Source organism: Sorex fumeus, unplaced genomic scaffold (assembly GCF_029834395.1).
Source record: "Sorex fumeus unplaced genomic scaffold, SorFum_2.1 ptg000130l, whole genome shotgun sequence".
In the NCBI taxonomy this organism is placed as follows: Eukaryota; Metazoa; Chordata; class Mammalia; order Eulipotyphla; family Soricidae; genus Sorex; species Sorex fumeus.
Window position 1 is genome coordinate 4,948,526 of NW_026606187.1, and position 14,763 is coordinate 4,963,288.

At 41.1% G+C, this 14,763-nt stretch overlaps 2 protein-coding genes across 2 annotated transcripts in view; both read left to right on the plus strand.

The window, feature by feature from the left end:
* MOSMO (modulator of smoothened) overlaps positions 1–13,106 on the plus strand; it is a 76,045-nt gene extending 62,939 nt beyond the window's left edge. Inside the window, exons 2-3 of the mRNA XM_056138939.1 lie at positions 4,319–4,531; positions 12,291–13,106. Coding sequence (XP_055994914.1) covers positions 4,319–4,531; positions 12,291–12,475 — 398 coding nt within the window. The 3' untranslated portion in view covers positions 12,476–13,106. The remainder of the gene's footprint in view (positions 1–4,318; positions 4,532–12,290) is intronic.
* POLR3E (RNA polymerase III subunit E) overlaps positions 1–14,763 on the plus strand; it is a 282,521-nt gene that overhangs the window by 72,263 nt on the left and 195,495 nt on the right. The gene's annotated exons all lie outside the window — the stretch shown is intronic.

Consider the following 14,763-nt stretch of genomic DNA (forward strand, 5'->3'; position numbering starts at 1 on the left):
GCCCTCTTCATGAAAAGCAAACACTCTGCCCATGGAGTTACCTCTTTAGCACTACTGTGTCCGTTTTTTTTTTTTTTTTTCGTTGAGTCACACCCGGCGATGCACAGGGGTTACTCTTCCTGACTTTGCACTCAGGAATTATTCCTGGCGGTGCTCGGGGGACCACAGGGATGCTGGGGATCGGACCGAGGTCGGCCTGGTGCAAGGCGAGCGCCCTACCCTCCCTACTATCGCTCCAGCCCCTACTGTGTCATTTTAAATTAAATCTTTGAAATTCATTCAAGATCACCAAGTGCTTATGAATTCTGCATTGTGTTTACACCACAGACCACTCTAGAGTTTCCAATGAAGTTAACGGTTCAGGCTGTCACAAATAGCTCGTATCCTGTTTAAAATAAAAAGTGGTCACCTTAAAATCAAGAACATGCTTGTGTGCACAGAGAATCTGGAAGGCATGAAGGTCTCAGCTAATTTTTGTGGGTGCTTGATTTGAATCTCTAGGTAGCAGATGATTCTTTGAGGTAAATATAAATTTTAAAGACCTCCTGGAAGTTAAGGTATTAACAGAACTTAAATTGACGAGATTTAGTAATAGCAAAACTCTAACCTTTGCAGATCCCAACCCCCAGTCAGCCAATGGAAAAAATGTGACTACATAAATTATGTTAACCTGGTGTTTTGATGGAGACGTTACTGGGCCCACCCGAAAATCAGTGAACAACGGGAGGACTGTGACTGTGATGTGTTGCTCAAGAAAATGAATTTGTATCAACTCTTATATAGTCCACTGTCCACTGTCCTCCTGTTATCATTGATTTGCTCGAGTGGGCACCAGTAACGTCTCACAACAAATTGTGAAACTTGTTACTGTTTTTGGCATATTGAATGCGTCACGGGGAGCTTGCCAGGCTCTTCCGTGTGGGCAGGATACTCTCGGTAGCTTGCCAGGCTCTCCGAGAGGGGCTTGTATAGTCATTTAAAGAAAATCTTTTTTCACTGAAAGTGTGACAGAATATTAGTTCTAGAATGTTGGACGGCTGTAACAGTATGGAGAACATAGGAGAAATTGAACAAAATATTTTCACATGGCTTTCTAAGTACAGTATACCTTCTGGTTGTCAGCTAGCATTAGCCTTTATCTAAAAGATAGGTGCAGGATATTCAGTATTGATTTATAGTCATAAGAACTTTTCTGAAATACAGTTATGCTCTGGAATTTGTAAATATATGTTTCTTTTAAGACTGAAAACTTTTCAGGTTATTTCCATTTAGTTTATGAAGGTATGTGTAATTTTCATTTTCTTGTTTTATTTGTATTCATTTGTTATGGTATGTATGCCTGTCAGAAGAGGAGAAAAAAGCAAGTCTATCCAGAAAGCTTACTAATCTACAAACACAGAAGATTAAATTGAATTTCAGCCTTGAACTGTCTTGCCATATGATAAAGGGACAGTAAAAAGCATCATTAGGATGCTCAGGAATATTTAAAGGAGGGATGTTTTAGTTTAAGATGTAACTGAACCTACCGTTTAACTAATTGTCAGCACCCCCTACCCCCCCAAAAAATCTCAAATATAAGAGCTGGAGCAATAGAACAGGGTTAGGGTATTGGCCTTGCTCGTGGCTAACCCAGGTTTGATCCCAGGCATCCCAAGTGGTCTCCTGAGTATATATGGTCTTCAGGAATGATCCCTGAACACAGTCAGGTGTGACCCCAAAACAAAAAGAAATCTCATATGTTGATCTAAGTCCCCTGTATATAAAGATAATTTAATTTTTTAATTAAATAATGAAAGTATAATAATTATAACTCACAATATTGTATTTTCTGTTGCCTGTTCCTGTGGTATATTAGAGTTTTATAAGTGGAATAGTGAATACAAAGGGGAATTTGTTAAAAGATTTTTTGCTTAACACTTGGTGTTTAGCAAAATTTCTTGAGAAATTTTTGGACACACCTCTGTATGTCTTTTGGTGGGGGGGACATATCTGACGATGCTCAGGATGTATTTCTGACTGTATTCAGGGACCACTCCTGGTTGGTTTGGGGGACCATAAGGGGTGCCAGGATCAAACTTGGGTTGACTGCAGACAAGGCAAACGATTATACTTTTGCTCCGGCCCCATGAATGCTGCTTTGTTTTCAAGACTACAGTAAAATGCTTTATCTTAATAAAATCCTCCCTTGCACCCAAGTTTTACTTCCAAGGAGACTTTAGTGTTTAAAGCAGTGGAACTTCCTAGCATGTCCGCACTCTATCCCCTCCCCTTTTCTGGTCTTTACGTTCAAGGTTTGTTTTTGCATGTCCGAAACGTTGAATCGTTGACATCCCCTTGACCTGTGAATTCATTCAGCTCTTCGCAGTGGCCAGCAGGAGTGATAGTAGATAGCTTTGCTGTGAAGGTTTGCTCACTTTCTGTTTTTCTCCCACCCGCATCTGTTCTTGTTTTGCTAAAATTGTTACCAAATTAAAGTGCTGTTTGCATTTATGTGGGGGTCACAGAATGGGCCTAATTATTGGTCACTTGATGAGAAAAAGGTACCACTTGTTTTATTTGGACTATCTTTCACTCTATGAAAGATAGCTTCAGAGGGGTGGAGGGGAGTGATGACAACTTTGGGGGAGGAATGGATTTTTTGTTTCCATGTCTTTGAATAATTTGCTTTATTTCTGCAAATGTGTCAGTGATGAAGCAAATTGCAGGACCATCTACCAGTCGCATTTCTCTGCTCACACGTCCATAGCCTAGAGCTGCCACTATCCTGTTTCCTCCGGCCTGAGTGTGGCTTCCCAATGTGCCTTTGGGAGTTTTACTAACTATCCTTAAAAACAACAACAACGAAAACCCTGATGGACTTGAGGCTAGCACTGTGTTTTTTTAAGCTGATTCCCCATTGCTTTCCTGAGAAAGTAATTAGGACCTACCCAAAAAGATGCAAACATCTATTTTTCATGGCTTGAGAAACTTCTTTTCTTGTACTTTCGTCATTTGTTTTTCATTTGCTGCCCAAGAATCAATCAAGTTTTTTTCTCAGTGGGGAGTTTATAGAAGGACTGTTTTTGCCACCTTCGCCACCTTTCTCATCCAAGTTTGATACAAGAACATGTTTATGTAAAAAAAAAAGTAAATAGTCCCATTTAGGAAATATGGGAGGAGAGAGAGAATCTCGTAAAGTAGGAGAAATCACACATGCTAAGTTGGGCCAAGGGTGACTCCCGGATGGCGCCGCTGCCCCCGCCTCCCCTCCATCCCCCTTTAGGTAGGTGTCGTGTTGATTGGAGGTGAACACACTTGGTTATGGTGTTTGCACAAATACTCCCCTGAATCACACTCTTGTGGCGCTCTAGCACATTTGGTTGCAGTGCTTGTAAATGCTTTTGTGGTACACTGAACACCACACACTTTGTTATGGCACTCGGGGTAAATAGAAAATACCAAGTAGCAGAGCCGGGCCGGAGCCATAGCACAGTGGGTAGGGCGTTTGCCTTGCACGCGACCAACCCGGGTTCGATTCCCAGCATCCCATATGGTCCCCTGAGTACCGCCAGGAGTGATTCCTGAGTGCAGAGCCAGGAGGAACCCCTGTGCAAGGCCGGGCGTGATCCAAAAAGCAAAAAATAAAAAATAAAAAAATAAACCAAATATCAGAGCCTCTGGAGCCACACAGACATGAGATGGTTCGTGGATTGAGACCTCATTGGCCACAGGCTCACGTTGCACTTTCATGCAATTAGGAGACAGGGATACTTTCAGAATTATCTTCCACGCTTTGTTTTCCTGCCAGAGTGGTCCAGTAACAAGTCTGGCAATGTGAACAGGTGTACATGGTCCAAAAAGTGTGCTTATCAAATGCACTAGTTTCCCGAACATTTTCTTCACTCTCATGGACATTTTCTTCACTCTCGTGGAAAAACATCATCTTTACAGCTGTAATAAAATACACTGGTTCTAGCATTCATTCCATTATTGAACTTTCCTTACATAGTAGTTTGCCTTCGCTTTCCTGAAAAGTAATTTTTTTTCCTGAGCCAAAATTAAATATTATGCAACGAGACAGTCTGAGAATAGCAAAGCTTCAGTTCTCTCTGCTAGTGTGTAACTGCAAGATCCGGAAACTCGCTTGTATTGTTCAGTTATTTCCCTGAAGCCCTAAAACAAAGACTTAGAAAAGTGCTAACTTAGTGAGTGAGCTGCCATGTATGGATGTTGTGGGGGTTTTGCTTGTTGGTCGGCCTCAAAGAGCAAAGAATTGGTTGGGAATATTCCACAGGAATGCAAACCCTCTAAAACATTCTCCCCTTTGGCCTGTCCCCAGGAGCACTCACCGTTGGCCTTGTGCGACAGTGTCAAACAATCCACGGACGAGACCGGACGTGCATCCCCCCTCGGCTTCCCCCAGAGTGGGTCACCACGCTATTTTTTATCATCATGGGGATCATTTCATTGACTGTCACTTGTGGTTTGCTGGTGGCTTCCCACTGGCGAAGAGAAGCAACAAAATATGCCCGATGGATAGCATTCACTGGAAGTAAGTAACCCGTGCTTGCTAGGTCGTTCTAGAAGGCGCCCACACTGGTATTTTTATGAAGATAATCAACTATCAGTAATAAGGACTCCGTACTCGTCCCAGAGCACCCCTTCCATATGGCCGTCAGATAGACTGCGCAGCCGGCCCGTTCTTCAGATTCTCACCAAACACACGGACATCTAAACTTCAATGAAGTACAGTTGCTTTGTATCAAATGCTATTTTAGTGATTTTCTCTCGCATTGTGACATAAGTGTTCCTGGTCTGTGATCAGAGCGACTACTAACCTGATTTTTTTTTCTCTTCTTGAAGGTGTTGATATCCTCTCTCAAATAAAGATTAAGGCTTAGATAGAAAAAAAATGACATATAAATTAGATTAAGTGGTGATTTGCTTTTTGATATGACCGAATTTGTGTTTCTACTATGAGTTATGTGATCATTGGAAAATCAGCACATTTGATAATTTAATAATTGTGGGAGTGTAAATTCAGCATTTCTTATTCCATTAAGCTATGCCCAAAGACCTGATCCATTTGCTATACATTCTCTTTACTGTAGGTTTAATTCAGTACATGTCAGAGGCTTATCTCAAGTTAGAGAAACAAAAATGCACAGAGAAGATGTTCTCCGATTTGCTTTCTCCCCTTTTACTCTCTAAGGCAGTTTTGACCCTTGGAACATTTGTCACTATCTGGAAGTAGTTTTGACTGTCCAATTCCATGGAGGAGGGAAAGTGCTATGGTCTTACAGTAACTGGAGACCAGGGGTTCTGCTGAACATTGCCTCCACACAAAGACAGACATGCAACAGAGACTTCTGGTTGGAAGGTGATTTGCTCACTGCTGACCTGGTTCCGTTGTAGTCCGCAGAGCAGCACCAGCGGTGACTCCTGAACACAGCCAGAAACAAGCCCTGAGCACTGCCTAGCTTTGCCCCAAAACAATAAACAAATACCACAAGAGCGTAAGATTAAGATTTCATGAATATATTCCCATCTCTCCAGAAACCCTTCTCTTTATATATTTTGTCTCATTATTGTCTCCATTTCCCTTCATTTTAAAAATTAGATCAAATTGCTTTGATGTGAAGTCTTTTCTGTCCTTGTTAAGGAATGTAAAACAAGTTAATGATGTTTTTGAGATCTGAAGGACTTCCTGAGACAGTCCTTTTCTCTAGTAGCAGAGCTCAGAGGTAGCTGTGGGGACAAGCTGCTGTCCCCTCGGTGCCGAGCCCCATTTAGTTACTTAGTTCAGAGGTATTGCTGGAGCCGGGGAGCGTAAAGGCCTGGAATCTGTGCTTTGCGTCCTGGAGCCTGAATCCGGTCCTAGCACCTTATCCCCCGAGCAACCCCCAGGCCCAAAGACTAAATAAGAAGAAAGGATTTTGCTTAGGAATTAAGAGAACCTATCTTACAAACAGATAGACTCCCTTTTCCAGCTAGAATTCACTCAGATGGATGGGGAACTTCTTGACTGCCAGGGGCCTTTTGGGTGTCTGAACATCATTTCTTTCTTTTTTCTTCTTCTTCTTTTTTTCCTCTTTTTGGGTCACAGCCAGCAATGCACAGGGATTACTCCTGGTGGTGCTCTGGGGACCATATGGGATACTGGGAATCGAACCCAGGTTGGCCGCGTGCAAGGCATATGCTCTCTCCTCTGTACTATCGCTCCATCCCCCGAACATGATTTCTGAGCCATACAGAATAGGCAGCCAAGAAGCAACAAACTTGTCTGTTCTGTCCCACCAGGGCCAACCCACAAGATTTTACAGGCCTGAGGTGTAAAAGCCAAGGATTTCACTTCTGAATTTAGTTGACATTTCAGAATATATATGCTCTAGACCCTGGTTTCATCTTTGATCCCCTGCACCCCATGTGGTTCCCTGAGCACATCACCCCCCCCCAAAAAAAAGGGAATGCATATGCTCTAAATCCAAAAATATTTAGCAAAGTAATAAGTCAAAGGGAGATTTAAGGTGCTTATATAAGTCATTGGTTCTTGTGACCCAATACGGGGAAAGAACTAGGATTATTCTGATTCCCCCTCATTCCTAAGAGAACATTTAAGTATATGTAACTGTCCCCAAGTGCAATATGCTTTCCTTTATTTTTTTTTAAACTTTAATTTTCTAAGTAGTTTATGCAGGGGGCTGGAGTGATAGTGTAGCAGACTTGTGCACTTGCCTTGCCCGTGGCTAATCAGGATTCAATTCCTGGCATCTGATACATGCCCCTAAGCACCACCAGGTGCGATCTTAAGTGTAGAGCCAGCAGTAACCCCTGAACGTCGCTGGGTGTGGTCCAGAAACCAATAATAATGACAACAGTATATGCGTATGATGTGCTTCAAAACCTGTAAAAGGATCACCGAGTGAAAAATCTCATCGTGGTCCGTATCTCTTCCCTTAACACTTTCTTTAGGCACTTGTTCCTACTCTTTGGACTTTCCCACCCAGAGATGTTCTGTGCATAGAAACACATATGCATATGTGTGATTCTATAAATATATAATTTATTATGTTTCTACTATTCTGTATCTTGTTACTTTAGCCTAATGATGTATCTTAGAGTTAATGTCATCTCAGCATAGAACTGCCTTAAGCGGGTTTAAATAATTTTTTGCTACAGGAGTGAGTCTACTGAGGGAGTGGGCGCCCCCTAGTGTTTCCACCAGTCGTTGAAAAATGCATTTTATTGTATATTGCTTGATTTTTGCTTGAGCGGGCCCAGTAACGTCTCCATTGGAGACTTTGTTGTTACTGTGTCTGGCATATCGAATACTCTCGGTAGCTTGCCGGGCTCTCCGAGAGGGGCGGAGGAATCGAACTCGGGTCGGCCATGTTAGCTGCGTGCAAGGCAGACGCCCTACCTGCTGTGCTATCTGGGTAAAACTGTAAGGCTAACAGTTTCTGTTGGATTTGCACAGTAGTGAAACCACTCTCATAAGAAGCAGCTTTCATAACTATCATTTGCAGCTTTGTAAATGACAGGGTTTCCCTGGAGCCCACAGTTACGTCTGTCTTCGAAGTTCACTGTTATCCTTTCCTTGGCTGCCCCAATTTTATCTTCTACAATACCTGATATCTAACTCTCACCACCATAAAAGATGAACCCTGGAATATTATGTCATCACAAGCTTATCTAGAGGTTAGAACTTAATAAGTACAAATAAGTATGAATAAATATTTATGTTGAAAGCTGTTACTGGCATTCATTGTATTTTGACAATATTTTAAGATCTAATGTAAATTCACTGCTCTCAGCTGCAAGAAAACTCATCCAACTGAGTGGGTATGACCCCAAAACAAAATAGTTGTAATTTCAGAATCACAAAATATGAAAGCCTAGGGCTGGAGAGGTGGTACAGGAGGTCAGGTGCATGGCTTGATGCAGCCTACCCTTATTCAGTCCCTGGAATCGCACACAACTCCCCAAGCACTGCCAGAAATCACTCCTGAGCACTGTTGGGCACAGCCCAGGGCCATGCCCTCCCTCCATTAAACTTTAATTTTTTTTTTTTTTTTTTTTTACTTTTGGATCACAGCTGACGATGCTCAGGGGTTACTCCTGGCTCTGCACTCAGGGATTACCCCTGGCGGTGCTCAGGGGACCATATGGGATGCTGGGAATCGAACCCGGGTCAGCCGCGTGCAAGGCAAACGCCCTACCCGCTGTGCTATCACTCCAGCCCCATAAACTTTAAATATTTTTGAATGATTACTCCTTCTAAAGGTTAGATTGTTTGTTTGGTTGGTTTTTTGTTTGTGTGAGTCACACCTAGCAGTGCTCAGGGAGCACATCCTGACTGTGTTCAGGGATCACTTCTGACAGGCTCGGGGGACCATATGTGGTTCCTGGGATTGAACCCGAGTCAGCCACGTGCAAAGCATATGACATGATCACTGTACTATCACTCTGGCCTCAGATTTTTATTTTATAGTAGAAAATAGGATAGTCATAAATTTGGCACATCAGTGTGACTAAATTATTTTCTGACAATCTGCAAAACTTCTAAATTATTTTAATTTTTCTTGAAATGACTCATCCTTTTTGTTGTCTTTGCCCGCACGGCAGAGCCTGGCAAGCTCCCCGTGATGTATTCAATATGCCAGACACAGTAACAACAAAGTCTCCAATGGAGACGTTACTGGGCCCGCTCGAGCAAATCGACGATCAACAGGAGGGCCTTTACCTTACTTTACCTGGAGCGATAGCACAGCGGGTAAGGTGTTCGCCTTACAAGCGGCCAACATGGCCAACATTCAATATGCCAGACATTCAATATGCCAGACATAGTAACAAAAAAGTCTCCAATGGAGACGTTACTGGGCCCGCTCGAGCAAATCGACGATCAACAGGAGGGCCTTTACCTTACTTTACCTGGAGCGATAGCACAGCGGGTAAGGTGTTCGCCTTACAAGTGGCCAACATGGCCAACATGGCCGACCCGAGTTCGATTCCTCCGCCCCTCTCGGAGAGCCCGGCAAGCTACCGAGAGTGTTGGATATGCCAGACACAGTAACTTTACCTTACCTTACCATTTTTTTCTTTGCTTTTTGAGTCACATCCAGCGATGCACAGGGATTACTCCTGGCTTTGCACTCAGGGATTACTCCTGACAATGCTCAGGGGATCATATGGGATGTTGGGAATCGAACTTGGGTCAGCCACGTGCAAGGCAAACGCCCTACCCACTGTACTATTGCTTCAGCCCTTGTTGTCATTTTTTGTTTTGGGGCCCCACCCAGATGTGCTCAGAGCTTACTCTTGGCTCTGTGCTCCAGGGTCACTCCTGGTGGGATTGGAGACCTATGTAGTGTGGGTCAGCCCATCAAGCAAGGACCTACTGTATTATCTCTCATATTTACAGCTAAGCAATACATTCACAGCAGTAATCCTAGTTCATTATTTTTAATTTGCGTGTAGTTGTTTAGATTGACGTTTTATTTTACTTTTCAAAACATGTTAAGAATCCTTAGACATTGAGGGTTGGGGTGATAGTACCATGCTTGTTTGACTCCCTGGCACCATATTTGGTCCTCAGAGCTCAGCATAGAGTGATTCTTAAAAGTAGAGCCAATGGTAAGCTGGGCGTGGCCCCCAATAACAACAGTGAAGAATCCAGGTTTGCTTATAGTACATCATTTGGTGTGGTTATTTGCTAAAAATGAAGCAGGCTTTATGTCTGTCTCGTATGAAGTAATTCACCTATCTATAGCAAAAGTGCTGCTGTGTTTCTTCTTAAGTTAGTATATTACATAAGAAAATGCTGCCTTTGCATGTATTTCTTGAGCCCTTTTTTTCAGGAAAAGGTTTTCCTAATTGACTTTTTAAGCACTCTACAATTTTGATTAATAAGAAAACCATTTAGGACAACTTCTAGCTAGCATGGAAAGATTTAATTTGGGATCATTTTCTCATTCAGTTAATGGAAAATTTCAACATTTGTTAATGCAATAGCTATAGTACTCTGGCTTTATCTAATAAGAAATGTTTCTGCCTCCATAAAACATTTCAGGAGTAAGAATATTTGGACAGTGCACTTTCAAAACACATAAAATACCTTTTTTGGGAAAAAGTTGAATCTATAGGTACTTCATTGAATTACGAGTTTCTCTGATAGCCCAGGAAAAAACTGTTTTTGCCAAATCAGTGAAAGGTGGAATTACTTCTCAGATACCAGGTTTATTAAAAATATCTTCTTAGAAATTTTTCAGCAAATCATATAGTTCATTGTGTTTATAAATTAGACCTATGTGTTCCCCACCCTCCTACCTAAACCTCTATGTATAAAAGACCCTGGGTATATTTAATTTTTTTCAAAAAATACTGTCTGTGCAGAGATGGCCACTTTGACAACACTGCTAATTAACATTTCAGTAATCTAAGATTCTTTCCCATGGTTTTTTGTGCTTAGAGTTCTTCTAGGTGGTGCTCTAAAGCAGTTCAGCGTGACGCACATAAAAGACAAGTGCCTTCTTTCCTGTACACTCTCTATTCTCTCCTCTCTGGTCCCTTATTTTTTTTTCAAACATAATTCTATTGGTTTGTCATTGGTGTACGATACTGTAACAAGTTTTAGAGTAGCTTCATACCTCTTTGTGTGTATAAGACTCACTGCTGGGGCCTGGAGCGATAGCACAGCAGGTAGGGCATTCGCCTTGCATGCGGCCGACCCGGGTTCGAATCCCAGCATCCCATATAGTCCCCTGAGCACCACCAGGAGTAATTCCTGAGTGCAAAGCCAGGAGTAAGCCCTGTGCATCACCGGGTGTGACTCAAAAAGAAGAAATAAAAAAGACACTCCTTCCCCAGCCCCAGCTCAGCGCCATCACACTATCAGTGGGCCCCGCTGCGCTTTCCTCCCTTTGCCCTTCCCCAGTTTTCACAGTCATAGAGTTGTTTTGTTGTTTTTGCCAGATCGCTTCCTTTGGTTATTTATATACCCCCATGAGTGAAACCGTTCGGTTATTGTCTTTTACTTCCTGATTCATTTCACCTAAAGTTCCTTCTGTGTTGTTGCAAAAGGCACAACTTCATCACCCTCCCCTTGCCCCCCTCCCCGAACCTTCATGTATGTAAGCATGAGCTTTACCTTTGACCCATGTGTCCAACTTTCTTAAATAACTGTTAAGCATACCACAACTTTTTCTTCTGTCCTATTTAGTCTTGTGTTTGTGAGCATTTAGGTCAGCTCCTTGTTTGGGCTCTTGTAAATAAAGCCACTGTTTCCATGGTGGTGCAGATATTCTTTTGAATTCTAGTAGCTTATTTTTAAATCGGAGTAAGGTAAACCATACTATTTTAGCAGTTCTCAGCTCAGTTGATATTAGAAGGAATCAAGAAGATATATATTAAAATGTTGGTACAATCTGTCTTACTCCGATTTAACTGTGATAATATGCAACATTTATTCAGCTCTTGCTATCACCAGGGCACTGTGCCAGATACAAGATTGTTTTGTTTATCCTGCTAGTACTTACGAGATTTAAAGAAGAGACTTAGAAGCCTGGTTTTACAGCTAATAAGAAGTAAATCCAGAACTTAACCCTAACTAACTCGGATGCCCTAGTCACTTTGAGTGGTCAAAAATGCAAGTGCTTAGTTTTGAGGCGCTTTTTTTTTAGGGGGGGGGGTGGTCACACCTGGCGATGCACAGAGGTTACTCCTGGCTCTGCACTCAGGAATTACCCCTGGCGGTGCTCAGGGGACCATATGGGATGCTGTGAACCAAACCCAGGTTGGCCGCGTGCAAGGCAAACGCCCTACCCGCTGGGCTCCAGCCCCTTGAGGCTTTTCTTAATGCTGATATTTAAAGTTATCCTAATGCTTATTTAGGATGGAAAAGAGGCCTGCAAAATCAAGTCACAGGACAGACACATTTGCTTCTCATCGGCTGCCCACAGACCACCATATTGTATATGGTTCATGAAAGATGCTATGAATATTCAAATGGCTCTTGGCAGGAAAAAAGGCCACCCACCCCTGAATTAAATGCTAACTTATATATAAGATGTGTGCATATGTGTATATATAAGTATACATATATATTTATATATAGCTTTACTGTACTGTTAGACTTTGGGAATATTATGTAATTGTAATATATACAGATCTTTTGAAAAGTAATCCATGTTTTAGCAGGTTTAACCATCTTTAACAATCCCCACCCCTCTTAAAAACTTCCTTTGTGCCAAATTTTCATTGCTTTCTTAATCATCAAACATGTCACTAATACTGTGTTTTGGTTTGTTTTACAGTGATCCTTTTCTGTATGGCTGCCCTAATATTTCCAATAGGATTTTACATCAATGAAGTCGGAGGTCAACCTTATAAATTACCCAACAACACAGTAGTTGGGTCATCATATGTACTTTTTGTCTTATCCATTTTCTTTACAATAGTCGGACTTTTATTTGCTGGCAAAGTTTGTTTACCAGGCTGATGAATGTCTTAGTTGCTTGACTCTTTTATTAACTCTTATTTTATTTTTTTATTTTTGGAAGGTGGGAGGACAAAGGCAAGGCCTCTGGGTATTCCTCACCTAGGAATCTACTTAGATGAAACTGATGCTGAAAAGACAAAAATGCTTTGATTTGTTCTCACTATGCACTTTGGATTTAAAAACAAAAATTAAGGAGAGCCTTTTCCAGAACCAAATACAGACGATATTGACTAAATCTCCTGAGCATTTTCAGGCAGTCAGGTCTGCACTGTGATAGCAACCTAGTGAAAGAGAATGCTTTATACTGAGAAGCATGTGGCCCTTTGTGACTCTTGTTTTCTTTTTAACGTCTAATGATTCATTTGAGAGAAAAAGTCTATAAGTATTTATGAGTCATGATGGACCAGGGGGATGCAAAGACAAGTCCATGTGAGGCTGGCCTCACCTCCTAAGAAATTAGTATTAACAGATTCCTTGTAATGGTATGAACCTTTGGCACCAGGATAGATTGCCATTGCATCACTGTACCAAGAAGCCAATAGATCAAAACTTACTTGCTAAAATGTATGTAAAAATTCTGAAATTCCCTATTCTCTATGTACAAAAAAAAAAATCAAACACTAAGAAAATATGTTGTTGGGGCTGGGTGGGAGGGGGAAATGTTCCTTATATTTATATAAATATATATAATATATATATTTTGCTGATGCAGTATACAGTGTGTATATATGTATGTGTGTGTGTGTGTGTGTGTGTGTGTGCCTATGTGTGTGTAGATTTATATACACACACATGCAAACGGTTCCTGGAAGAGAACTCTGAATGCTTTGCTAGCAAAACACTGTGGTGTGCAAACCTAGAATTCAATAGAAAAAAAAAAGCCATTTATCTGAAGGCTGCATAGTGGAGAGAGTCTTCAGTTTACCTCATTCTTTGTAGCAGCCCTTGATTTTAACAGGTTTTTGTAATAGGTACAAATAATTCCATACCTTTCTAGGTGCAATTTTAAGTTAAGCTAAAATTCTTTGTAGGTTTAATTTATTTGTATATGGTAGTAGAAGGTAGGTCATGTCAAGCCTTATAATTTGGGGGGAGGGAATCTGACACTATTTAAATTATTGAAAACTGTTGTCTGTTGTAAAGAGGTTCTCTTTTTCTACTGGCAGTCTGTTACATTAATAATGCATTTTTATATGTTCAAGCACACAACTTTACATAAGAGACAAAGTATACTAGAAATACAATGCATAAATATGAATACACTAGTAATATGTTAGTGATTTGCAACATTAACATCTCTTATAAAAATTAAATTTATGTTCTTTTCATCTGTAAACTTTATATTATCACTACATTTCCTTTACCAAAAACCTGAGCAATACAATATTTTCTTTATGTGCTATATATACACCTTTGTTTGCTAAAAGCTAACATTTTTGCATTTACTTTAAAGGGCTGTACTAAACCCACAGCTTTGGTTTTGGTTTTTTTTTCCCCTAAAAGAAGCATTACATCTAATCCTTGAACTTATGAATAGTTTTAAGTACAGTGTTTCTCTTCTCCACATCTCCATGCCTTTGTGTCCACATTTCTCCAAATGAACACTATAGATATTCTCCTGTTTGTACTGTGGGGCAGGAGAATCTTTCTTGGCAAGGAAGCTAAGTTTTTCTTCTTTAGAGTGAAACAGCAACCTAAATGTCCCTATCAGTAGAGACAGACTCCTATTTAGTCCATGTTTTTCCACAGAACTGAATGCACTGTTTTTTAAAAATTAGATTAGAAATTATAGAATGATTACTTCAGAGATGGGGTTGCTTCCTCCAGAATTCTAAGTATGAAATGAAAGAGCCTGATGTGTTTCTCATTGGCTTATTTGACATTCATATATATATATATATGTGTGTGTGTGTGTACACACACACACACAGACACACACACACATTTTACTGTTAATTCAGCAGTATTTTATTGTGAAGGAAAACCCCAGAGTTGCGGCTCACTCAGGAGCTGAGGGAAAAGGCAGACCACCACTTGTGGTGCATTCCTTGAGTGTTCTGGGGACGTGGCACACTTTTTCTTCCCAGAGTCAAAGACCCCTTTGGGAAGTGCCTGCAGGAGACCATTTCCCCCCAAGTGTTATAACTAGTTCGTTCCAGGAGTATCACTGGACATTTCTGTGGACATTTGGAATTGCAATTCCCATCATGATTTGATTGGTCCTCAGTCAAATGGGCCACTTAGAAGGAAAACTTTGGTTGTCGCCATTATACCACTGAGATAAAGTG